Source organism: Papio anubis, chromosome 5 (assembly GCF_008728515.1).
Source record: "Papio anubis isolate 15944 chromosome 5, Panubis1.0, whole genome shotgun sequence".
Classification (NCBI taxonomy): domain Eukaryota; kingdom Metazoa; phylum Chordata; class Mammalia; order Primates; family Cercopithecidae; genus Papio; species Papio anubis.
Window position 1 is genome coordinate 70,036,085 of NC_044980.1, and position 27,477 is coordinate 70,063,561.

General features: G+C 43.2%; 2 protein-coding genes and 1 non-coding gene across 5 annotated transcripts in view; 1 reads left to right on the plus strand and 2 right to left on the minus strand.

Moving 5' to 3' along the window:
- Window positions 1-1,156: 1,156 nt before the first annotated feature.
- ZBED3 (zinc finger BED-type containing 3) lies at window positions 1,157-15,698 on the minus strand. Its single transcript, XM_009208645.4, has 3 exons — window positions 15,588-15,698; window positions 7,442-7,581; window positions 1,157-6,753 (listed from the first exon to the last, which is right to left on the minus strand). Exon 3 carries the CDS (start codon window positions 6,734-6,736, stop codon window positions 6,041-6,043), a length of 696 nt encoding a protein of 231 aa, XP_009206909.1. The 5' UTR covers window positions 6,737-6,753; window positions 7,442-7,581; window positions 15,588-15,698; the 3' UTR covers window positions 1,157-6,040.
- LOC116275181 lies at window positions 9,232-9,369 on the minus strand. The gene has a single exon (XR_004184133.1). It is a non-coding gene; the product is annotated as a small nucleolar RNA SNORA47 (small nucleolar RNA).
- Window positions 15,699-15,986: 288 nt separating the features above from the next.
- Window positions 15,987-27,477, plus strand: part of PDE8B (phosphodiesterase 8B) — a 330,903-nt gene continuing 319,412 nt past the window's right edge. Inside the window, exon 1 of one of the 3 annotated variants that reach the window (XM_031666255.1) lies at window positions 15,987-16,095. Coding sequence is in view for 1 of the 3 variants with exons in the window: in XM_031666254.1 (XP_031522114.1) it covers window positions 16,024-16,095 (72 nt within the window). In the remaining 2 variants the exon portion in view is untranslated. The remainder of the gene's footprint in view (window positions 16,096-27,477) is intronic. The other 2 variants (XM_031666254.1, XM_031666256.1) reach the window with 2 other exon arrangements.

The following is a 27,477-nucleotide window of genomic DNA, read 5'->3' on the forward strand; positions in this document are numbered from 1 at the left end:
GAATAACTGCTTGCTCAGACATCTGGGTTCTATGGTTCTAAATCTGAGCACTAAGTACAGTCATGTATCACTTAACGATGGGGATATGTTCTGAGAAATGCCTTGGTGGTGATTTCGTCACTGTACAAACATGGTAGAGGTACTCACACAAACCTAGATGGTACAGCCTACTGTACACCTAGGCTATATGGTATACTGATTGCTTCTAGGCTACAAACCTGTACAGAATTCTGTCGTCTAACACAGTAAGTATTCATATATCAAAACATATCTAAACATAGAAAAGGTACAGTAAAAATAACAGTGTGGTAATCTTACAGGACCACCACTGTATGTGTGGTATGTCATAGACTGAAACTTTAGGTGGTGCATGACTCTACCAAAAAAACAAAAATGAAATTGCATTATGCAGTTCATGACTATACAAAAAAACCATGCAACAGGAATCAGGTCACTGGAACTGGAAGTGATGGAGAACATGTAAATCAAGTCTTTGGAGGGTGAAGAGCAGACAGAGATGGGAAAGTTAATGTGAATGGAGGCAAACAATGTCTGCCTGCTATGTAAGAATGTCTTTTTTTTTTTTTTTTTTTTGAGACAAAGTCTTCCTCTACTGCCCAGGCCAGAATGCAGTAGCATGGTCATAGCTCACTGCAGTCTCCACCTCCCAGGCTCAAGCAATCCTTCCACCTCAGCTTCCTGAGTAGCTAGGATGACAAGTGTGTACTAGCACACCTGGCTGAAAATTTGAATTTTTTGTGGATATGGGGTCTCCCTGTGTTGCCTAGGCTGGTCTTCAACTCCTAGGCTCAAGCGATCCTCCCGCCTTGGCCCTCCCAGTGTGCTGGGATTACAGGCATGAACTACCATGCCCAGCCAAGAACGACTTTTGGAAATTCTTTCTTTAAAAAAAATCACTCTTCATCTATGTTAAAATGCTGTGGTATTTCATTGCCCAGCATGCAGAATACAGGGAGAAGCTGGTGGAATATTATCAAATGTATTTAAACATGTGACAACGTTTTACTTAGCTTCCAATTACTAGTAGACTTCAGAGGGCAGAAGGTTGCCAGCTCATTCATCTGGTCATTACTTATCTTGACCAAAAGCCCACGAGAATATATACTAAAAGAATAAAGCTTTCATTACCATTTAATGTTTTTCCTTAAAGCCTTATTTTAATACTGTGAAACCAGATTTCAGAGAATGTCATAATTAAGATTTTCATAAAAAGAAATATTTAATACTATTTAAACATATAATGACTCCCAGTGCTACCTGAATTCATTCACATCATAAACCAACTAAAATGGGCTTTAATCTCTACGGTGACCATGCTGCCTTTACTTAACCTTAATATACCACTATCAAGATCAATTTATGAGCCACACTAAAATAATTATTGTTTTATTATAATTTCACCTTATTAACCAGAAATGTTAATCTGGTTAATCATCTACCGTATTCACCAGACTCTGAATAATTGGCAGTTCTTTTAAAAAATCAAATGTATCCTGGAAAGAGGGGTATTTGCGAACTCAAGGATGTTTTAAAGAATGTGCTGGGGACTCATGGCCACTCTAAAAGAGGAGTTCCAGAAATATTGAAGCATTTTGGGAATAACTGTGTAGTCTTCCAGGTCTTCTACTTTGAAGAGAAAATGCCTTAGATAGATAGATTTGTATATACCTTTGGGATTCATCAGATTACTTTGTAGTCACAAGTCAGATTGAGTTTTGACTGGCGCAGGTCATTTGGCAACTATTTGATAGAAAAATATTAAATTGTTCTATCGGAAAGAGAATGTCTTGGCAGATCTCTGAGGCTTGTGTGTAGGTGTTCTCAGGAATCCTCCCGGGGAGCCTGCTTTTGTGGGTTCCTTGGGAATGGTTTCAGGTGAGCAGCAGGAGCTCTCAAGGCGGAAGAGGCTGAAATGCGTTAAGTAGGCTGGAGTCAGGTGACGCGCCACAGCCACCATATCCTGACAGTGGACAAGTCACTCTCTGGGACCTATTTTCCTAATCTATCAAATGATGGAGTTGGACTGAACAAGGGCTGCATTTGTTTCTAGGATTTTCTGGAAACGGGGATCGTATCCATGCTTTCGTTGGAGATTGTATTTTAACTAAGGAAGCTGAATGCTGAAGGAGAGGAATTTTGTCTACGAACAAAATTTTTTATCATAAAAGTAATTCATACTTTGTGTAAAAAATTACAACAATGCAGAAGTGTATAAACAGAAAGTAAAAACCTCTTCCCTTAACTCAGCACTCAGGTTTATTGTTCTGTATATCCTGAACAGAACATTCAGGCTCGCACTAGCCATCTTTGAGGCAGTAGTTAAGACTCTAAATCTTTTCCTATGTTTTAATGGTTCTTACAGTTGGTGAGATGGAAGAGTAACATTTGTGGAAGTCTTTTTCCTTCTAAAAAGGAAATTCAGATCATCTAGCCCATATAAATCCATATGAAGAAGTTAAGTTCCAATACTTGAAAATAACTTATACTATTACTAGAGTAATATAAAAATTGCAAAAGACAAAAGAAAATACATTAAAATGTTAATAGCAGTTTTACAGAGGTGACAGGATTTTGAGGTATTATTTTTTCTGTTCTTCCTCGGTTGAGGCAATACATTTTGTGTTACTTGTATAATAAAAAAGATTTACATACCAGAATAGTTGGTTGATTGGCTTCAAACCAAACAGTCCAATAACTGATGCATTAAATCTTTATTGACTAAACAGCTTAAAAATTATTACTGCTATTTCCTTTATTTGTTGTTGTGAATTTTACTCAGAATTAAAGATAAATGATTATATTAGTAATTACAGGAAAACTAGTAAAAATCTTAAAGACATTGAATGGGTTAATGTACTGAGCAGCTATGGAATGCAAGGCACTGTGGGAGTGGGGTGAGTCTACTCCCCGCAAAGGCTCAGGGTCTGGCAGGGGAGGTGAGATAAAAACCCATAGCCATACACTGGCTGGCCTGTCCTGAGGGTTGTGAGACAGAATGCTAGGAGACCAGAGAAGAAAGAAATGTCTCGACATGAGGAGAAATCAAGGAAAGCATGGTTTTAGAAAATGGGTGGGATGTTTTTTGTACCGAGAGACTGAAGAGGCTTTTTAAAGTGGAGGGAAGGCAAACTGTGGCATAAAGATGCCAATACCAGGTCTTATCAGGAAGAACAGAGTCCAATTTGGCTGGAGCATAGGGCATATGTAGGGGAAGGGAGAGGACTGGCACGGGGGCAGAAGGGGACTTGAATGTCAGGTGACAGTCAAAGCTTGCACTCTAATAAGTAGGTGATTGATAGGTGATCTTGGGGACTTTTGAGCAGGAAGAGTGGATAATAAATCAATACTGGCTTAGGACAGTCCCTTTGGCTTTGGCCAAATTGTGACTCAGGTAAGGGACAGTTGAGGGAGACAAGGATGGGAATATGCATGATAAATGGGCCCTATGCTTGGCAGGAAGGCAGTGCAATATTTTGTAGAAATAGACTTAGCAGAGCAGGCGCCCAGCATTCAGTGAGACCGCAGTTCAAACCCCATACAGACTCTTAGCTGCTGTATGACTTGAAGCTGTTAGTAACTCCCCTGAACCTGTCTCATCTACAAAATGGGCATAGTAGCACCTATGTCATAGGGTTGCTTCATGGCAGGTAATTATTCTTGTAAAGCATTTAGCACAGCTCTGACAACACATGGTGAATGCTCAGTAAATATTAATGTCACTAATTCCAGTCAATTCCATTAACTGGAATTAATTAGTTGGAGTTAGGAAGGAAACAGGTGTCAGCTGGGTCGACTGAGGGAAGCAGAGATCTCAGGAAGCAGTGCATGGTGGTACGGTGGGAGCATGGCATCTGTGAGGGAGACTGTCTGCAGTGGGATCCCACCTCTACTGCCGGCCAGCTGTGATCTTCTACAGGCTACTTAACCCTTCTAGCTCAGCACAATGTTACCATGGAGCTGGTGTGAGAGTAAAGTGAGATAATTAATGCATGTTAAGTGTGTCGTATGTGCCTGATACATTGTTAGTGCCTAGTAAATGTAAGTCATCAGGTGAGAGGTGTGATGTGGGGTTGAATAGATTCGCCTCTTCCACTCACAGAGGCAGGATGTGCAAGGAGGAGTGGAGACGTGCAGCAAGGGATTGGGCATGAAGGATCAGGCCTGGGGAGATCACCCGGCCTGGAGATATTCAGGAGTCCCTGGCCCAGAGGAGATTACAATTCTGCAGGGAGATGAGCCACGAGTGGAGTATTAGATATAGGCCTAAGGAAGCAATCAGACACTTCCAGAATAAAGGACATTTGCTAAGACAGCTGGCCTGGTTGCTTCACAAAGTGTCATGGGAAAATATGTCGGGATTGTTCTAGACTAAAAGTGACTAGAGTTGAAACCAAAAGAATGTATGAACCTTGATGGGACCTGGTTTTTTTTTTTTTTTTTTTTTTTAAAGACAAACATTTTGGAGACAATTGTTGAATACTGATTAAGGGCTCTATATTAGAGGTTATAAAGAAGTTATTGTTTATATTTTTAAGCATGATAATCTTATTGTAATCACGTAGAACAATGTCTTTGTTCTCAGGAAATCTATGTGGAAATACTCAGGGGTGAAATGTCATTTTATGTACACATGCATGGGGGGTGAGAACAGTAAATCTGGCAAAATGTTAACTATTCAATCCAAGTGGAGAGTACGTATCTGAGTATTCATTGTGCTAGCCTTTCAACTTTTTCTGGATGTGTGGAATTTTTCAATATAAAAAAAGAGGGAAATAAAAGAGGCCTGTGAAAAATCTGGGAACCAGTATACAACAGGAAAAGGAATTCTTTGGAGGAAAAACACGATCCACCTACCAAGAGAGCAATTTCAAGAAGGGAGAGATTAAGCAAAATGGAGGCTGCAAATAGATCATATTTGGTCACTGAGAGATTGTGGCGACTTGGAAATAGTCCACTGTAGCATAGAAAACTGAACCAGAGTGAAGGAGTAAAAACTGGGGAGGAAGTATAGGCAGCAAGGACTTGTTGGCCCTTCTGGGTTAAGTCTTTCTTTTCAGTAAGAAAGGGAGCCTGAGTATTGATGAGGAAGATCCTGGGGGAAAGGGAGGGACTGAGACAGCGAAAGGGGAAATACTACAGGAGGAAAGACCCAGTAAACATGGGAGAGGAATGGGATGGAAAATGACAGGAAGATGTGGCCTTATGCGAAGGGATGCTTTCCCCTTCAGCCCAGAGGTGAGGACTATGACGACACGTGGGGAAGAAACCCTCTTCCTAGTGACAAGGGGATGAGCTGATGTCTTGCTAAGGTGGCAGATGTGAGGCCTGAAAGTGGACATATGTGCCACACTTGTCGTTAGGTCTGAACCAAGGGAAAGATGGCCGAGGGGAGACAGAGTGCACCTGGTATTGGTTGAATAATATGGGGAGTAAAAAAGGGGGCTCTTTGGGACTGCCCCGATGAGGGCTAGAGATGATGCGGGTCTACAGCAGTCACGGAAACTGGAGGGGACATCCCTCTGACCCTTCAGAACTTGGTGTTGGGCAGATTATGCATTAGGAACTCTTTTTTTGGTAAAAAGCTTTCTCATTTCCCCGCACCCTCCACCTTGGGCTGTTGGAGGCACATGGTGTGATAAGTCTTTGGTATGGAATGAAGCTCTCTATCCTTTCAAAGTCACCAGGTTCGGGTTCCCAGCCCTAAGTGGTCATGGCACCAGGGGGTCTGGGTTCACGGGGCTGCTGCAGCTCTCGGGTGTTCCGTGTGCTACCCCATCCCTTGCGTGCATGCCCACGAAAGGCCGCCCAGGCACCCCAGGTGACCCCATGGAAGTGAGTTTTGGTTCTGCTCTGGCTTCGAAGTGCTTCTCAAGCTGAAGCCTTCAGGCGCGGAAGGCCCTACAGTTAGCTGGAGCTTCCAAGTGAGTAGCGGCTGCTTCGGGCCTGGCTTCGGTGCCAGCGGGGGCTGAAGGCGTTGGTCGGAGAAGCGCTGGCCTGGGGTGGGGAAGTGGCCACACCCCTACAGGAGGACCTTTGTGATGACGCAGCTGTCCCTGTCCCCCTCGGGGTCGTCCTTGAGCGGCAGCGCAGTGGGAGCCCAGCCCAAGGCGCCCTCACGGCGGCTCACTTCCCGCAGCCGCGCCTGCAGCGCCTCCCGCTCGGCCTGCAGCTCCCGGCGCGCCTGGGCCGCGGCGCGCTCTTCCTCCTGCAGCGCCCTCCGCCTCCGCTCCAGGGCGCGCTCACCCTGCTCCACGGCCGCCTCACGCCGCTCCAGCTCCCGCTCCCGCCTGCTGCCGCGCACGGCCAGTGCGCCCATCTGTTCCAGCAGGCGCGCCCAGTCGCCCTCAGGGGCCGCAGCGGGGACGGGCGGCGGCGGGCAGGGCGCGGCAGGTGGTGAGCGCCGGGCGCTGCTGCTCTCCAGCTCCCGCCGGTGCGCGCTCTTCAGGTGCCTCCACAGCGCCGAGGTCCCTGCGTGGAAGCCCGGGCCGCGGCCCACCTGCTCCCCGCACAGACGGCAGGTGGCCCAGTGGCCTGACGGATGCCCGGGGCGCCCCGGGGCCAGGTGGAAGTAGCCCCAGGCCTCGGAGTACGGCGCCCCCAGGCGGCCGGGAGGCATTGGCGCCGGCCCCAGTCCCCGACACTGACCGCCCCGTGCCGCCGCGTCGTCTAGCCCGCGGGCCTCGTCCATGATGCAGGCCGGCTCGCCACTCCTCATTCTGCGGCGCCCGCACGCTGGGGAGCAGGGGAAGAATAATAATGAGTGTTAGGATCACGCACACAGCTCCTAGACTACAGTTAGTCTGAGAAAGCATGCCGCCCTCCATTTTCTTACCGATAAAAATCCTATAGTGTGGGTAGATGTCTAGGTTTCTAATTAATCTTCAGTATTAAGTGTTGATTCCTCAGGAAAAAAACTGTTAAAAATGTCTAGCCCTTCCTATACTAGGAATCCTCTTTGAAATCAAGTGGATCCCTAGTCAACAAGTATTTATACTAATAGCGGGAGGCTAAGCTGCTTGAACGGAAAGAACTAGCTAACTCCGTGCAGTGTCTGTGTTAGCTTTAACTAGTCTCTCCTTTCTTAACAATAACAACAACAATAAAAAAGGTACTGTCTTCAGAATAACAGCGAGGCTTCCTTATGCAGTCTTCTCTGGGTGCTGCACAGCACACTTCAGCAATGACCAGAAAAAAAGCTCTGGGAATGAAAATTTTGTTTCTTAAACTTCAGGAGTGGAAGAGCCAGTGGTGAAAGCTTTTAAAAAGCTTTCAACGACTGTATGCTTTTCAAGATAAAAATATGTTTTTGTGATTATAAAAACAATCTACCATGAGAAAATCGGCAGTACTGAAAGCAATGCTTTTAAGATATGCACATTTAGGAAATGGCAATGTCCAAAGCAGCACTCTAAATTTTTACCTTTAAATTAGACAGTGGGTCATTTCCCAAGGACTCTGGGGTCCCTGTCATTGCCTCAGGGTTTCCAACCATCTCAGGTTCCACGGGTAGAAACAATGCATGCAACACGATTCCTGAGTTCCGAAGAACCATCAGCAGTGCTAGGAGTAAATTCAGAGGACAGGCAGGCCAGTGAAAGAAATGCATTCAAACCACCTTAAAGATAGATACTAGAAATAATGAGCAGCGCCATGCCCTCGTTCACTTTTTCTAACCCTTTCATAGATACCCAAGGAATAAAACAAATAAAATTAGTTTTCTTTATTGTTTTTGCTAACTAAAAGATCCCCTCTACGTATTTGCAAGATACAAAGTTTGCTCAATACTTTTAATTAAGGAAGAAAAAGAAATAAAAGTAATAATGTCTTGCTTTGTTCAACACAAAATCTGTTAAAAGGATCCAAACATAATGCAATGACTGTCACCGCAGTCTTTTTTATTAGGAAAATAATTCACCACTGCAATAACCTATTAAAGAAAACGGAATACAAAAAAAGGCAAAGTTTATTCCTTAGGAAATAAGTTCACAAAGGACCAAATGTGTGATTCTAGATAAATTTGCTTTGAAAGTTGAAAAACAATGAGAAGAAAACACATGACAGACTTCTTGAGCTCTTGTGAGAACTTATCTCAGGGAGAAAAGGGCAAGGTGAGACCCAGGCACAGTGAGATCAATGCTGTTCATGCTGTCAGATTTTGAACCAGCAGCCATGGACATGACAAAATTCCAGAACCTTTCTTGTTAAACACAACTGGAAAAAACTGAAGACAAAGATGAGAATAGGAAAAATAAGCTGCTATAGTAACAGTAGCATTTAGTGTAAACTATGAATTCAGTTGCTAATAGTCTTGTTAGAGATGCACAGTACTTTTCTAAACCTAAGTATTATTTTTCCCACCAAGCAAGTCCACTCCGGATCAGGTATGACATTTAACATATCTCATTTTTTAAAAAAGATAACAGATCTGCCAGAATCATCAAAAAAGACAAGTACCATGCATCTTCTAACAAGGAAATGGCTATTTACATGTCTTCTGATATACAGGCATTGATTTAAATATGGTCACTCATGATAAAGACCAATTAGCATAAAAAATCTTTAGAAATTAAAGGCTACATTTTCCCCCAAGAGATTTATTACATTGCTAAAGTCTCAAAAGTGGGAGAAAGTAGGATGAGGAGTTACAGACCACCTTCAAGAATGGTATTTTTGTGGCCAGTAAATATTATGGTTATGTAACATTATGGTTGCTAAACAGAGTAAGATGTAAGGGTTATAAACATTTTTTTAATTATCTAACTTGACTTAGAATTTTTTCTATACTTTTTTCTTTTTTAAAATTTCTATTTCCTTCTATGTTGAATCTGATCTTTCCCGAGGTCCTTTTTTATTACTGGACAAACACAAAAGTGGACAGAGTATTAAAAGGGATGTAAATGTTTCTTATAACATCAAGAGTATTGCTTTGCATTCTGATATGCTTGAGCTAAAGCTTGGAAACTGCACATAAACCCGCAGATTGTCTTACTTGTGCCAAAGTCTGAGAGTCATCCTTACTGATGTGCCCCTAATAGAGCCAGAGGTGACCGATTATTGTCATGCTTTTTACCTCTCCGGGTTTCTTTAAAAACTGGAATGCCCAGAGGGCGTGTTGCACAGGTGAATGCCAGCTGTTAGGAGTTAAAGTGGGCACAAGGTGAGAAGCACTGACTTTGACGTCTTAATCCTTTTGACCTAGTAGAAGCCTCACAAATGTCGGCCAGCACAGCGCTGCCCCTCCGAGGGTGGCAGGGGGACATCCTCTGCCTGGGCAGCCCTTCGATTTTGGAGGTCGTAACCGGTGGAAGGCAGCATGGGGCAGAACTGCCTCACCTTCTCAGTCCTCCACACCATGCGGCTATATTCTAGCTCAATACAATCCTCAGTCTCAGTATCTACCGTAACAGCCTGGTTAGCTCTGCTAAACAACCCGAGTGCATTTCAGCTGCCCCTGCAATGTGGAGGGGGAGAAAGCTCTTCAGACACTTCAGCCACAACCATAACACACAAAGGGCTCTTCAAACTGACAATAAAAAGACAAAGAGCCCGATAGAAAAACAGACGAGAAATATGAGTAGGCAAATGACCTAATAGCAAACTCAAATAGCCAGGAAATTTGTGAAAAGGTGCACAACATCACTTATATTCATGGAAATGCTATTAAAGTAGCAGGAAGGTATCATTTTACATCCATCACACCAAGAAACATTAAGAGGTCTAACAGCCAAAGTTACAAGGGAGATAGAGAAAACGCACACACTCCTCAATTACTAGTGAAGATGGGATGGATTTTAGGAAAGCATTCTGGCCATTCCTTCCTTCCCTCCCTCCCTCCCTTCCCTCCTTCCCAGGGTCTTGCTCTGTCACCTAGGCTGGAGTGCAGTGGCACAATCATGGCTCACTGCAAACCTCTGCTTCCCGGGCTCAAGAAGCGATCCTCCCACCTCAGCATCCAAAGTAGCTGGGACTACAGGTGCATGCCACCATGCTTGGCTAATTTTTGTATTTTTTGGTAGAGACGGGGTCTATGTTACCCAGGCTGGTCTTTCTTGAACTCCTGGCTCAAGTGATCCACCTGCCTCAGCCTCCTAAAGTGCTGGGATTACAGTCATGAGCATATCCAATGAGAATGCATATCATTAATTCTGTGGTTAGCTAATAAGAAGAAAATGAAAAGTAAGAGCTCCCTCAATTTTTCCTTGAACATTTTTTTTTAAAACTAACACAAAGGTGCCAATGAATTTGAGTATTTTGCTTACATCCATCCACTCCATCCAACTCTCATTCAAATGCTCATTGTGCACCTGCTAAGATCAGGTGCGTGCTTTCTGCCAAGCATTCCAAGAGGAATGTCACGAAGTCTCTGCTCGCAGGAAGCGTACCATCTGGTGGGGAAAGAGATGCTTCCAACAATAATTCTGATACCTGTGTGATAGGGCCGGCTGCAGTTTCTATATTAATTAAAAACAGAGGCTGGGCTCGGTGGCTCACGCCTATAATCCCAACACTTTGGAAGGCCCAAGCAGGTGGATCACCTGAGGTCAGGAGTTCAAGAGCAGCTTGGCCAACATGGTGAAACCTTTTCTCTACTAAAAATACAAAAATTAGCTGGGCGTGGTGGCGGGTGCCTATATTCCCAGCTACTCGAGAGGCTAAGGTAGGAGAATTGCTTGAACCCGGGAGGTGGAGGTTGCAATGAGCCGAGATAGCACCATTGCATTCCAGTCTGGGTGACAAGAGCGAAACTCTGTCTTGGGAAAAAAAAAAAAAAAAAAAGATATAACCTGAGATTCTACTCCTGGAGGTCTCTTCTATAGAACTAACAGCACCAATAAACACAGTCTTGTGTCAGGATGTTCATTACAGAATCATGTAGGGTGACAAGAAACTGGAAGCAAGGGAATGCCTGCCACCAGGAAAATGGCTGGGTATATAACATATGTTTATATCAGGGAATATTATATAGCAATTAAAGAGGAATAGCATGAAGTTCTGTTCAATGTCTTAGAAGGATATCTGGAGGAACTGTTCAGGGAGAAAAGAGATGCAGAAGAGTGTATAATATGATCCCACTATTATTAAGTAATACACATATCTGTATAGGCAATATACAGATACAGATGAAGAAAAATAAAGGAGATACTATGGGTTGAGGCAATGGTGACTGATGTGAAAGAAGGGAGAAGGGGAAGAGGTAAACACAAAAGCAAAAGCAATAAGATGCTAAGAAAGCATGCATGTGATCACGTGTATACATTTAGGGAAAGTGTGTATATCACAGGATCTCTACAAAAATAAAAAATAATTTTACAAAACAACCCCTGGGGCAGGGTGTGGTGGCTCACACCTGTAATCCCAGCCCTTTGGGAGGCCGAGGCAGGTGGATCACTTGAGGTCAGGAGTTCAGAAGACCAGCCTGGCCAACATGGTGAAAACCCATCTCTACGAAAAATAGAAAAAATTAGCTGGGCGTGGTGGCGCATGCCTGTAATCCCAGCTACTCTGGAGGCTGAGGCAGGAGAATCGCTTGAACCTGGGAGGCGGAGGTTGCAGTGAGCTGAGATTGCACCATTGCACTCCAGCCTGGGCAACAAGACCGAAACCCTATCTCAGAAAAACGAAAAACAAAAACCAAAAAAACAAAACAACCCTTGGCTCCTCAGGCGTGTGAGCTCAGGCAGGGCCAGCCCAGCCTTAACTGTGGAGGCTGGTGGGACAGTCCCATGGGGAAGCCCACTGCTGTGCCGCCTGGAGGAGGAAACCCAGCGTGTGGGGCAGCTCATTGTCACGTGGTTTGCTGTGCTCTGCAGAAGGAGATTCTGTATGCACACCCAGGATGTCATGGAAGAGGAGCTCATCCCATTCATCTCCCTGGCACAGAGTAGACGCTTGGGGGATGCCGCATTAAATGAAATGAACCTGACTCTGTGTCTTCAGCCCCAGCCCACCTGCGTCTCACTCTTCCCATCTGTCAAGAGAAATAAGATTATTTGCCTCTAAACAGGTGGCTGAGATCAGACAGTGCAAATGATGTCACTGTTGGACTCTCCGGTGTTATATAAATTCAAGGCATGAACAAGAAAGAAACTACCGATATTTACTACTCAGACACATCCACGTTAAGATTTTAGTGGTTAAAAGGCAGTTATTTTTCCATCTGACATTATGTTATTGAACAAAGTAAGTAGTCTAAGTTGGGGGAATCCCCTTGGGAGTTGTTTGAGTACAAAGAGCAAATAAAAAAGAGTAACAGATCTAAGGCCCTTACCCCTTAAATTTATTTTCACTTCCTAAACTGACCTTCATGCAAAATAGGTTGCTTATCACTAAGGTAAAATAAGATAATGAGGAAGTTTAATTAGCCAAAGCCCTGTGATATGCATTTCTTCCTTATCAAATACCTAATGAGAATGCATATCATTAATTCTGTGGTTAGCTAATAAGAAGAAAATGAAAAGTAACAGCTCCCTTAATTTTTCCTTGAAATTTTTTTTGAACTAACACAAAGGTGCCAATGAATTTGAGTATTTTGCTTACATCCATCCACTCCATCCAACTCTCATTCAAATGCTCATTGTGCACCTGCTAAGGTCAGGTGCGTGCTTTCTGCCAAGCATTCCAAGAGGAACGTCACATAGTCTCTGCCCTGAGGAAGCGTACCCTCTGGTTGGGAAAGATGCTTCCAACAATAATTCTGATACCTGTGTGATACGGTTTGGCTGTGTCCCCACCCAAATCTCATCTTGAATTGTACTCCCGTAATTCCCACGTGTTGTGGGAGGGAACTGGTGGGAGATAATTGAATCATGGGCGCGGTTTCTCCCATACTGTTCTCGTGCTAGTGAATAAATCTCATGAGATCGGATGGTTTTATAAACAAGAAGCCCTTTTCGCTTGACCCTCATTCTAGCTCATGCCGCAGTCAGCTAAGGAGCGCCTTTCGCCTTCTGCCATGACTGTTAGGCCTCCCTAGCCACGTGGAACTTTAAGTCCATTAAACCTCTTTCTTTTATAAATTGCCCAGTCTTGGGTATGTCTTTATCAGCAGCGCGAAAACAGACTACCAACAGACTGGTAAAGGTGAAATCAATGCTCGCTCCTTTGGGTGAATTCCATTACATCATCTCCACTGGGGAAGGGGTGGGCGTGGGCAGCTCCTGGGAGCTGATGTCTTAGGGACCCTAACACAGAAGTTCATGCAGTTCAGCATCCCTTCCCCTCCCATGCCCCACAGGGCACAACCGCATTGTCATCCACCACCAAAACACATTACCCTTAGTACTCGACTCTAATAAAGTTCCAGTTCCTCAGTTGTATAATGAGGCTTCCAAGCTCCTATTTTAAAAGAAAGTTTCTTGAAGCTAAATAAAAGCACTACTAACATGAAATTAACAGTGGAAATCTCTGAGTGCAATTTCAGGGTGAAAAAAACTGAAAAGACAAATGCAGATTTTAGATATTTCAAGGAAAGAGAGAGAGTAGTGTTGCTGGTACCATGCCTCTGCACTTGCTGTAGCTGAGTTTCATTTGAGTATCCATTATTTGGAAGGAGTTCTTAAATCTAAGCCTGTGGAAGACAATAAATTCACATTAATTATCTCTCCATTTGACTCAATTTCTGAAGAGGTTCTATCCTGATAAACTATCAGATTCAATCCCAGATTCCTCGGTATGATGTCCCTGAATACCAGTATAAAGAATAAAGGAAGAAATCAAAACCTGGATGAATAATCTGTATAAATATGGGCATATACACAAGGTATGACTGTAATATTGACAGTCATCCTATAAAGCACCCACAAAAGTTAATTGTATTATTTTATACTTATGCTTGTGCACATAAAAAAATATTTGACAGGCTAAAGGCCAAAGAACCAGGCACTGTTCTCAAAAGGACATAGTAATTAATTACACTTCTATTTGTCCTTTCATACTCAAGGCTACTCACTGTAGCTGGGTTAACCAGGCAGAGTTTAAACCAATATATGTTGGTTGAGCCTGGATCTTAGATAAGAAATTCACACTCATGTGAAATTCACACAGACTTATGTGGAAACAGTAAAAACATTTACTTCATCCACCAGTGACTTTAATCAAAGTAGAACAAAATAATTAATACAAGTAATTAGAGTTGACAACTGAAGTGTCAAGAAAACCACAGTTCATCTGTTATCCGTCCATCTCTGTTGAAATATTAATTTACTGCCATATATTAATCTATTTATAAACAGATCCAGACAATTAGAAAAATTAGTCTGGAATCACCAGGCTGAAGGCTTAGCTGAAGTTAAAAGACAAGTAAAAATGCCTCCAAACTGTAAAACCTGAGTTGGGGAATAAATGGTAAAATGTGTAAAAGTTTAGAAAAAGGTTATATGTGGACTGTAAAAAATACACTGGACTCACAGGTAATTATGTGGTGAATCAGAGATGTTTCTTAAATGTCATAAGCCAAACTCTTAGATATTTCTACCATTAGCTAAAAGGCAGAAAAGCACTCTATTAATGCACTTTTTAAAATGAAAATTGTGACATGCTCTGCCCTTAAAGTGGACCTTTATTTCAGGCCTGCATTACTTTGCTTAATAGATATGGTCCTAAAGATTAAGGTGGTGATCCATTTTATCTTGTAAAAATGCATAATTTAATCTGAGTTATAGGACTTTAAAGCCGCCCTACTTTGAAGGCCTTTGTGACTCAAAGATTTTTTAATTTAATTTTTAGATTGAGAACTACCTGGCTTGGGTTTTTGGTCTTTTTATAATACATATCGCTGTCTACTTTTTAAAATTCTTGGCTGCCTCAAGCTATTCTTGCCTCCAAAAGCTGTCATCATAATATATGAATAAAAAGAGCAGAAAATAATTACCCTAATTAGGTTAATGTATTAAGTTGTTTCCACAGCAGTTTCTCTTAAACACCTTATCTTTGTAGTCTTGGTTAATTAGAAATTCGACTAGTGGTAAGTATTTATTTTTTCCTTCAAGGGGATTTTTGCTTTGGTAAACCTCGGACATTTGGTTAGTGCAACAAATCACAGAAACTGCTCCAGCGGACTCCGAAAGGAGCGGAAAATTCTTTTGTTTGGGGGCCACGAGGGGTGGGGGAGGGGTGGGGATTCTGGTGTAAGCTTTTGGCTTGCATTCACTTTCTCCCTCCGAAAGTGGGCGACACCAAGTAAGTCTCAATTACAGAAAGAACCCACTGCAGGGCGCCCAGCCGCTTGCCCAGTAAAAAGACTGTAATCAGACAACTTTAATAAAGGGAGAGCAGGAGAGTGGCAACGAATTTCCACATTCCGAACAAGCCTGTCGAAAGCGGAGTATAGGGAAGGAGCAAGAATGAGGTACTGGAAGATGGTGAGCGGGGCCTTGCAGCAGAATCCCGGGCCCACCTGCCTTCTCACAATCGCGACAGCCGGCCCGGGGAAGGGCAGCCCAGCGAAGGGCACGCCCCGCGCTGATGCCAGGGAGGCCGGCGGGGGCGTCCGCGGTCGCTGCTCACCCGCGCTCCCCGCTGCCCGGCCCGGCCCGCCTCGCCCACCGAGTCTCGAAACCCACACTCACCCCATTACCCGCGAAACGCTGCCGGAGCCGGCGGCTGGTCGGGAGTCGGGGATGGTAGATCCCCCTCCAGGCGCCTAGCTGACATTTTGTCCCGGACGGAAAACCTCCGCGCTTCGCACTTAAAGACACAGCGCTCCATTCACACGTCTGCGGGGAAAGGGGGCCGTCACTTGTGGCCTTCACCCGAAAGTGGTAGGGGAGTCGCTCTGAAACCACCAAGGTCCGCGAGCGACAGACTTGTGTTGGCCAGGGTTTAAAGATGACGCAATAGCTGAGTGTGGTTGAAATGTAACTATTGTTTTATAACTTTGCATTAACCTTCCAAGACCTGGATTCCCGGGCCTGAGTCTCAGAGCGCGGTTTGCATCCTTGCAGGCTGCAGGCACATGATGTCACAAGTTATTAGAAGAAATCCCTCCAACCTAGGTCGGGACAGATGAAGGCGGCGCTTGTTGGTGTTCACCAAAACACCAGCATGGTGTACCAGCTTTGGCTAGATTATACTCAGGTAACGAACAACCCCTGCAACTGAGTAGCTTCAAGTTCAAGGTCCGTTTCTCAAGCGAATTACTGTGGCTGAAGGGAGCTTTCGTAGTACTCCACCAGTTTTCTTCACTCCCGGCTCTAGGCTGAAAGATCAACTTTTCTGGGTCGTGCTCCCTGCTGGGCTGGTAAACCAACTTTGAGGGAGAACGGGGAAGTCCTGATTTGTAGTGTTTGCTATTTCTGTGATGTTAATACTCCCACCATGGCCGATTTCAAGCTACAAACAGTCTAACAAGTGGCTTGCCAAGTTCCTGGAAATGTAACGATTAGCTCTTGTACGTGACTGGCACAAGCTGCTCCTCAAACTCACATTCCGCATGCCTCAGTTCTGCTCAGGTTCTATTGGTCAAAACTTGCTGTCAGTGGGTGGGGAAGTATACCCCTCTCTTAAGGAAGCCTTGCAAGTCATGTGACAATGAAACGGGAGAGTTCCCTGATTTCCCCGTTTTCCCCGCCCTTTGCAGGACATGCAACAGGGCTGTGGCTGGTGTGTTCGGTCTCTGCCCTGCTGAAACCCCTTATGGGAGGTGGAGCATGCAGACGGACGGGTGCAGGAGCTGGGGTGCAAAAGCTGGGGCGCTAGGCTTCCAGCCCCATTGCAGTGTCCAGGGGCAGGAGCCTGTGATTCCTGGAGCCCAAATGGGCTTGTGTTATAGTGTGCTCTTTTAGCCTTACCATCAGCGGACGGTTTAAGTGTTAACCAGCTCAATAGACCCTCTGCATTTTTGCAAGCGCAGAGGGTCAGTCTGACAGCTTTCTGTATCTCGAGCTCTTGTCCCCCCTCCCAGAAAAATTAGGTCACACATGGACTTGAAGGATAGTGAATGCTAGGGAAGTAGAGTAGTGGGGTGGGGGTTATTAGGTGGTAGGGGTGGCAGTCAGTGGGATGGATGGGGAACTGGAAAGGGGATGGAGTACGAAGATGATCTTCCCCTGGAGTTTGACCGTCCAGTGATGGATTCTCTGACTGTCCCCAGCTGAACTCCTCCTAACATTCCTTCTCTTTACCTGCCGTTCTTCTGCTCTTCTGTTCATCTGCTCATCTTTTGCTGCTGGAGCCTGGTTTCTGGAGTTTATTTGGGTACAGGATAGGGGGTCATGGAGGGCCAAAAGGTAACTTTTGGGCACAAGGGCAGGAATGCCTCTCTTCATTTAGGGCCATGGGTTTCCAGGCTTGAGGGTGGGGCCTTTGCCAGGGAACTGCCTTATTCTACTCGGTAGTTCCCTGTCTTCTGTCCCTATCAACAATAAGTGAGCTGAATAATACTCTTAAAAGGAGGACAAGAAATAACTGGGTAGAATAATACAATCCACCTTTCCAATAATGGTTTCAGAAGAAGAAACTGGTTGGGTGTCTTCAAAGGCAGGGGTCCCCAACCCCGGGCCATGAATCAGTACCCTTTGTACCCTGTTAGGAACCTGGTGGCACAGCAGGAGATGAGTAAGGGGCAAGCAAAAGAGGGAAGCTTCATCTGTATTTATAGCCGCTCCCCATGACTAGCATTGCCATCTGAGCTCCACCTCCTGTTACATCAGCTGGGGCATTAGATTCTCACAGGAGCACAATTGTGAACTATGTGCATTCAAGGGATCTAGGTTGTGTGCCCCTTATGAGAATCTAATGCCTGATGATCTGTCACTATCTCCTATCACGCCCAGATGGGCCCATCTAATTGCAGGAAAACAAACTCAGGGCTCCCACTGATTCTACATTATGGCGAGTTGTATAGTTATTTCATTATATATTACAGTGTAATAATAATAGAAATAAAGTGCACAATAAATGTGATGTGCTTGAATCATCCCGAACCCATTCCCCACCCCATCCATGGAAAAATTGTCTTCCATGAAACCAGTCGCTGTTGCCAAAAAGGTTGGGGATTGCTGTTCAAAGGGATAATTTTGCAATGTGAAGGCCAACTATTAGGTTACTACTGTTCTTCAGGCCCGAGGGACACTTTATAGCTGTGGACATCTGATAAAAAGAAAAGTAATGAGTATACTGTTGGTGGGAATGTATATCTAGACACCCATTATGGAAAACAGTATGGAGGCTTCTCAGAAAACTAAAGATAGAACTGTCATATGATCCGTCAATCTCACTACTGGTTATTTATCCAAAGGAAAGGAAATCAATGTATCAAAGGGATCCTTGTACCCCCGTTTATAGCCACACTATTCACAATAGCCAAGATATGAAATCAACCAAAGTCTATAAACAGATCAGTAAAGAAAATGTGATATATATACACAGTGGAATACTATTCAGCCATAAAAAGGAATGAAATCCTGTCATTTGCAGCGACATGCAGGGAACTAAAGGCCATCTTGTTAAGTTAAATAAGTCAGACACAGAAAGGCAAAAATCACATATTCACACTCATGTGGGAGCTAAAGAAGTTGATCTCATGGAGGTAGAGAGCAGAAGGGTGTAGGGGTAGGGGAGTGAAGACAGGCTGGTGAATGGGTACAAGCAAACAGATAAGATGGAATAAGTTCTAGTTTTTGATAACGCAGAAGGGTGACTATAGTTAGCAACAATACATTGTATTTCCAAATAACTAGAAGAGAAGATATTTTTCTTTCTTTCTTTTTTTTTTTTTTTTGAGACGGCTCTTGCACTGTTGCCCAGGCTGGGGTACAGTGGTGCAATCTCGGCTCACTGAAAGCTCCGCCTCCTGGGTTCACGCCATTCTCCTGCCTCAGCCTCCCAAGTAGCTGGGACTACAGGCGCCTGCCACCACGCCCGGCTAACTTTTTTGTATTTTTAGTAGAGATGGGGTTTCACCGTGTTAGCCAGGGTGGTCTCAATCTCCTGACCTCATGATCCGCCCGCCTCTACCTCCCAAAGTGCTGGGATTAAAGGCGTGAGCCAGTGCACCCGGCCGAAGAGAAGATTTTTTTCTATGAGTTTGACTTTAATTTCTAAGATTCCACATATACATGAGATGATGCAGTATTTGTCTTTCTGTGTCTGCCTTATTTCACTTAGCATACTCTTCTCTAAGACATCTATGTTGTTGCAAATGGTAAGAGTTCCTTTTTCTTTAAGGCTGAATAATATCCGTGTGTGTGTGTGTGTGTGTGTGTGTGTGTGTGTGTGTGTATGTATACACCACAGTTTCTTTTTTTTATTCATCAGTTGATGGACACTTAGATTGTTACCATATCTTTTGGCTTCTGTAAATAATGCTGCAATTAACATGGGACTGCAGATACTTCTGGGAGATAGGGTTTTTATTTCTTATGGAAATATACCCAATAGTAGTATTAGTGGATCATATGGTAGTTCTATTTTTAATTTTTTGAGGAACCTCTATACTATTTTTCGTAATGGCTGCACCAATTGACATTTCCACCAACAGGGTACAAGTGTCCCCTTTTCTCGAATGCTCACCAACACTTGCTGTCTTTTGACTTTTTGATAATAGCCATCCTAACAGGTGTAAGGTGATGTCATTTTGACTTGCATTTCTCTGCTAATTAGTGATGTCGAGTAGAAGAGAAGATTTAAAATGTTCCCAATACAAAGAAATGATAAATGTTCAAGGTGATGGGTATCCTGATAACCCTGACGATCATTACACATTGTATGCATGCATCAAAATATCGCATATACCCCATAAATATGTACAAATATTTTGTATCAATAAAAACATGAAAAAGAAAAGTAACTAGTATAAATGGCCAGGTGCAGTGGCTCATGCCTGTAATCCCAGCACTTTGGGAGGCCCAGGTGAGTGGATCACTTAAGGTCAGGAGTTCAAGACCAGCCTGGTCAACATGGTGAAACCCCATCTCTACTAGAAAAATACAAAAATTAGCCGGATGTGGTGGCAGATCCCTGTAAGCCCAGCTCCCTGGGAGCCTGAGGTGGGAGAATTGCTTGAACCCAGAGGTGGAGGTTGCAGCGAGCCAAGATCGTGCAACTGCACTCCAGCCTGGGCGACAGTGTGAGACCCTGTCTAAAAAATAATAATAAAATAAAATAAATAAAAAAGAAAAGTAACTAGTGTAAACGAATCAGGTTAAAGTCATCTCTAATTCATGTTTAAATATTTGAACAAATTTGTACAGTTTACTCTATCTGGCAGTTCTTTTAAGAAGAAGCTTTATTACTTTGAGTGTCTAAAAGAATCCATTTAACTTTAAACTGACCACGTAATGAGATACATTATCTTTTCATTAGTTCATAGAGGAGTTTTTAGTAAGTGCTGGTTATAGGCAAAGCACTATCTTAAGCCTAAGCAGGAGTCTGGAGACTATTCCTGCCCTCAAGAGGATTACACTCCAGTATGACAGTAAGACACATGCAACTCCAAGAAGAAAGTAAAAAATTATGTAAGAGGAAATATTCAAGTGCCATAATAAATTGAAAATGGCTACATAGTTTTGAAAGTGGCAGCATTTTATCAAGGCTTGAAAAGGAGTAGGATTGGACTCCTGGCATTATATGTTTATTATCTTAACGAGATGTATTTTCAAAGTCAGATAAAAGGAGCTTATCTTATTTGTGAGTCAGTGCTTAAATTTTCTTAAATTTTGTGAGTCAATGCTTAAATTTATTATTTTTCTAAATTCTTAAATTTTCTTGTAATCAGAAATCTCCTTCTTGTGTTACATTTAAAATCAAACTACAAAATATGTCTCAATATCTAATAACTTTTCTTCTTTGCCCTACATACTTTGTTCAAGTTTCAGCAAGAAAAACAACCTTCAGTTCTTACTTTCTTGGTAGTGGCAATTCCCCTAACGTTCATCACACATTTAACCATAAATAAATAACATTTAATTTTCACAGGAGGATCTCATTTCTGTCCCCTGCCCTGGAAGTTGGCAAAAAGTAAGGACCTGCATTTCATTGGAAATACAGAATATTTACTCTCCCTATTCTCTTCAGAAATTACAGCCTTGAAATCTGCTCTCAGAAACCCAGTTTGAGGCTGAGCCCAGTGCAGCGACTCACGCCTGTAATCCCGGCACTTTGGGAGGCCAAAGCAGGCAAATTAGTTGAGCCCAGGAGTTTGAGACCAGCTTGGACAACATGGCGAAATCACCTCTTAAAAAAGAAAAAAAAGAAAATACAAAAATCCCCCCCAGAATGGTAGCACACATCTGTGGTCCCAGTTACTCAGGAGGCTGAGGTGGGAGTGTTGTTTGAGCTCAGGAGGTGAAGGCTGTAGTGAGCCCTGATCACACACACCACTATACCCCAGCCTGGGTGATGGCGTGAGATCCTGTCTCAAAACCAAACCCAGTTTGAGAAAAATATTTATCAAGATTGCCTCAAAGACATGCAATTATGGAGCTGTGTTCTTTGGACCACACTGTTGTGGTGCATCCCAGATGTGCTTTTGGTCTGTAGGTTTCTTTCTTGGGCTGTTTTTATCTTGTTTTTGGTATAAGGGTAATACCAGCCTCACAAAGTGAGTTAACAAGTGCTCTTTTCTATTTTTTGAAAGAGTTTGTGAAGAACTGCTATTAATTTTTCTTTAAATGTTTGGTAGATTCAACAGTGAAGACATCTGGACCCCGGCTTTGATTTATGCATAGGTGGTTGATTACTAATTCAATCTCTTCATTTATTATCTGTCTGTTCAGATTATCTATTTCTTCTTGTCAGTTTTGGTAGTTCGTATTTTTTCCAGGAATTTGTTGATTTCATCAATATGATCTAAGGTGTTGGTATATACTTTTTCATAATATAGTATTTTTTATACTTTTTTAAATTTCTATAAGGTTGAGGGTAATGTCCCCTCTTTCCTTTCTGGTTCCTGGATGTGCTTTTACTAAACTGTCCCTGGGGTAGTGCCATCTGCCTTCAGAGAGGCACCTTGTAGGAAACAGATGCATAAACTTCATTATCAGATTTAGTGTCATGATGTCATCTGCTACAGCTGTCTACTGCATCCCACAGTGTTTTCTCTGCAGGACCTAGAGGAGAACTTTCTCTGATCTCTCCGTGTCATGAAAAGCGCTGCATGCCCTGAACAAATGAGACCTTTTAATCCCACTGTGGATTATGTCTCCTGCTTTGGCTGCTGGGAGGGCTGAGTCCAATGTTGAATATCTACTCCATCAGTTTCCTAGAGCTGCCACAACAAAGTATCACAAACAGATTGGCTGAAAACAACAGGTGTTTATTCTTCCATAGTCCTGGAGGTTTGGTTAGAAGTCAAAATTAAGGTGTCCCCTGGGCTATGTTACCTTTGGAACCTGTAGGGAAGAATATGAGGGAACTTCAAAAAGGTTGTGGAAAAATGGAATTAAAAGATTAAAAATGAGAAATATACATTTTATTTCTCAACATAAACTCCATTAAGTTCAAGAGACTTTTGTAAGCGATGATACCAGCCATCTAGTCCATTCCCAGCATCCTGGGAATTTAGCCATGTCAATGCAGTCTTCCTTACATCATTAACTGAAGAAAAATGGGTACACTTTACATCTGTTTTCTTGAGATTGAGTCTCACTCTGCCACTCAGGCTGGGGTGCAGTTGTGTGATCATAGCTCACTACAACCTCGACCTCCTGGGTTCAAGCAATCCTCCCACCTCAGTCTCCCAAGTAGCAGAGACAGGCAGACACCACCATGCCTGGTTAAGTTTATATTTTGTGTAGAGACAGAGTCTCACCATGTTGCCCAGTCTGGTCTTGAACTCCTGGGCTCAAGTGATCCTCTCATCTTGGCTTCTCAAAGTCTTGGGATTATAAGCATGAGCCACCATGCCTGCCATTTTTTTTTTTTTTTTTTTTTTTTTAATATTAGTGTGTTAGTCCATTTTGCATTGCTATAAAAGGATACCTGAAAGGAGGCTCATTCGACTCTCAGTTCTGCAGGCTGTACAAGTAGCAAGGTGTCAGCATCTGCTTCTGGTGAGGACCTCAGGAAACTTCCACTTATGATAAAAGGGGAAGGGGAGCAGACATCATGGCAAGAGAAGAGGAAAGAGGGAGTAGAGGGAGGCGCCAGACTCTTTTTAACAACCAGATCTGGAGGGAAGTAAGAGTGAGAACTCATACCCCCCAGGTACGGCATTAATCTATTTTTGAGGAATCTGCCCCCATGACTCAAACACCTCCTATTATGCCCCACCTGCAACACTGGGAATCAAACTTCAGCATGAGACTTGGAGGGGACAAATATTCAAACTATATCAATTAGAAAAAAAAGAAGTCAGACAGCCACGTCAGCTCTGTAAGGTGGATGCCTAATGATTTTCTATGGGAACTCTCAAAAAATTGCCCTTGTCTGATGAGAGGAATAAGCAGGAGCACTGTTGTGGTAGAGAAATACTCTCTCTGGTGAAGCTTTCCCAGGTGTTTTTTCGCTAAAGCTTTGGTTAACTTTCTCAAGACACTCTCATAATAAGCAGATGGTATTGTTGTTTGGCCCCTCAGAAAGTCAACAGGTGAAATGCCTTGAACATCCCCAGAAATTGTTGCCAGAACTTTGGTCTTGACTGGTCTGCTTTTGCTTTGCTGCGGTAACTTTCTTCTCTTGTTAGCCATTGCTCTGATTGTGCTTTGTCTTCAGGATCATCCTGGTAAAGCCATGTTTCATCTTCTGTTCCAATTCTTCAAAGAAATGATCCCATTGTTTATTCTGCTCTTCTGCACAGCTGATCTGAGCACAGTGGTTTTGGCACCCATTGAGTAGAAACTTTGCTCAACTAAAATTTTTCAGTGAGAATTGTGTGAGCTGACCCAGGTGAGATGTCTGTGGTGTTGGCCATTGTTTCTGCTCTTCATCGTTGGTCCTCTTCAGTTAGGGCTCAAACAAGATGAATTTTTTTTCTTGCAAATCGACGTAGATGGTCTACTGCGATGGGCTTCATCTTCAACATTGTCTCATCCCTTCGTAAACTTATCCATTTGTAAGCATCTAATTTCTTTGGGGGCATTGTCCCCATAAACTTTCTGTAAAGCATCGATGATTTTACCACTCTTGTCCCCACACTTCACCATAAATTTGAGGTTGATTCTTGCAATAGCTGACTTCATGTTGCTCTGATGTGGACTCTTCAAACTGAAGTCATATCCTTCTTCATGCCTCAAACAGGACCCTATTCAGATATGTTATACAAGTCAGTACCAGTTTATTGGTGTGGAAAAACTTTGAAATCCATGCACAATTTTTTCATGATACACTGTTTTTTTTTTTTGAGATGGAGTCTCACTGTGTTGCCCAGGCTGGAGTGTGGTGGTGTGATCTCTGCTCACTGCAGCCTGAAGCTCCAGGTTTAAGCAATTCTCCCACCTCAGCCTCCCCAGTAGCTGGGACCACAGGTGTATGCTAACACACCCAGCTAATTTTTGTATTTTTATTAGAGCTAGGGTTTTGCTATGTTGACCAGGCTGGTCTTGAGCTTCTGACCTGAAGTGATCTGCCTGCCTTGGCCTCCCAAAGTGCTGGGATTACAGGCATGAGCCACCGTGCTGAGCATGATACACATTATTGATGAACTTTGTTGAAGTACCCTTTGTACTTCCTTACCTTTCCCTAGCTTCTGGTGGTGGCTGGCTGTCTTACTCCATTTCATGCCTACTATAACAGAACACCTAAAACTGGGTAATTTATAATGAACAGGCATTTATTAGCTCATAGTTCTGGAGGCTGGTAAGTTCCCTATCAAGATGCCAGCAATGGGTGAGAGCATTCTGGTTTCATCATCACATGGCAGAAGGCAAGAGGTAGGAGGAGAAACTCCCTTCATCAAGCCCTTTATAATTACATTAATCTATTCGTGAGGGCAGGGCTCTCATGACTGAAACATTTCCCACTGGGCTCTTCCTCCCAGCACATTGGGGATTATGTTTCAACATGAGTTTTGGAGGGGACAGAAACATTCAAACCATAGCAGTAGCAATACCTTGTGTTCCTTGGCTTGCAGTTGCATCCCTCCAATCGCTGCCTCTGTCATCACATGGCATTGTCCCTGGGTGTCTGTGTCCAAATTTGCCCCTTATAAGGATGCTGGCTATATTGGATTACGACCCACCCTAGTGGGTGTCTTAACATGATTACATCTGCAATCACCTTATTTCCAGATAAGGTCACATTCACAAATGCCCAGAGTTAGGACTTCAACACATCTTTTGCAGGGACATAGTTCAACTCAAAGCACCTACAAGTGCCACGTGGTCAACTTCTCTGTATGCTAATATTACCCTTCTTATTTCATCTTTTATTTTTCTCCCTCTATTTTCCTTTTGTCCCAATTACCTAGATTACTTAGTTTTTGCTTAATTATATACATCTTTGGCTGGGTTTGAAAGGAAGAAGACAGAAATGAAGGGAAGGATGAAGAGAAGGCGAGAGGAAAAGAGAGAAGGAGAAGGAGGAAGAAAAGCTTGCCCCCTAAAATTAGACATGAGACCAGGGGAACAGAGTTGCTGGAATGGAGAGCAAGGGTGGGAAAGACTGACTGGGAAAATGTTTTTGCTGTGGGCTTCATCAGAACCTCAGAATTACTTTTTTTGAGGAGATGGATGCAGTGGCTAGCAGCTGCTTGAAGCTTAGCTGATCTAGGAAAAAGTGGAAGATAGTTTGATGAACTGGGAATTAGGAGAGTAAAGGTATGGTCCAGCTACTTTTATATGAATGTTAGTAGACACAATATGGATTGAAGTTTTGTGGTAATAGGAAGCTTATACAGTGTTGAAGACTAACGTATCCTAGCTGTTGTGGACACAGACCCATAAATCATTGATTTAGTGCATGCAATTTATTCTGGAGGACAGTATCTCATGTTTACAGGGTATCATCCTCCAAATGGCACTTTAGCTGAAACTTTAATAGGCTATTCCAGTTGTCTATGAGACTAGCTGTTTGTGGAGATTATATGCATATATGACCAGCTAAAGCTACTATATAAACCAACATTTCCCTTTCCACCTGTTTCTCATCTTAACCCATCACAGGTAAGAGTCTTAATCCTAATACTATAGCACACCAAGGGTTACCATCACCCCACTTACCACTAGAAATGAGGTCCTTGTTACTGTTTGGTGGGTGAATGATCCAGTAACAGAATTCTATCCTGAGGTTTGAAGGTTCAGACCTATAAGTAGCTACAAGTAGCTTCTATTTTCTAGGGCCACTCTCTACATGCTTTCTTAGTTTGGATTTCCCTAAATGCAACAACTAAGACAAGGACTAGGATGCAGATAATCTGAGGGCTGACTGCAGGAAGCAGGGCTAAGGGAGCAAGGAGAGTAATGGAAGAAACATGTCAAAATAAAGAGGCTTTGCTTTTCTAACTATAAATGACTGTGTGTCTTTCAAATAATGTCCTCATTTTATACTGATTATGATTGTAACAAAACCCATTCCCAAATGGTGAACTGTTTTTGATGTTCACCTTTAGACTTTTTCAGACCCACCTTCCTTTTTTTTTTTTTTTTCAGAAAGAAGGTCTTGTTCTGTCACCCGGACTGGGGTGCAGTGGCGTAATCATGGCTCACTTCAGCCTCAAACTCCTGCATGCCAGTGATTCTCCCACCTCAGCCTCCCAAGCACCTGGGGGTACAGGCACATGCCACTGTGCCCACCTAATTTATTTATTTTTTATTTTTATTTTTTTTGGAAGGTAGAGACAGGGTCTCACTATGTTTCCCAGGCTGGTCTCAAACTCCTGGTGTCAAGTGATCCTTCTACCTCAGCCTCCCAAAATGCTGGGATTAAAGGTGTGAACCACTGTGCTGGGCCACTTCTACCCCATTGTTTAACTTAACATTGTCTTAATCTGTTTTGTTCTGCTATAACAGAACACCAGAGACTGGGTAATTAATGAAAAGAGGAAATTTATCTGGCCTACAGTTCTGGAATCTTGGAAGTCCGAGATCAAGGGGCTGCATCTAGTGAGAGCCTTCTTGCATCATCCCGTGGCAGAGGCAGAAGGGCAAGAAAGAATGAGAGAGAGAGAGAGGGAGAGGGAGAGGGAGAAAGAGAGGGAGAGGGGGAGATGGGGCGGTGGGGGGCGGAGAAAGAGAGGGAAAGAGAGAGAGACACAGCGAGGGAGAGTGCACTAAACTTGCTTTTAGAGCAAACCCACTCCCACAATTAATCCATTCAAGAAGAGTCTGCAGTCACCTCTTAAAGTTCTTAGCTGTCAACACGGTTGCTTTGGGGAATTAAGTTTCCAATACATAAAGTTTGGGGACACATTCAAACCACAGCTATCATTTTCTGCCATTTATTATTAGAAAAACGTTAATGTATACTTTATGTTTATTTTGTTGGTTGGCTTTTGGCTTGGATACTTATGAAATTTTTAAAACTTATCTTTGAGACTGGAAATTTTTACTGTAATTATATATGTGAAGTCTCTTTTTGCTTGAA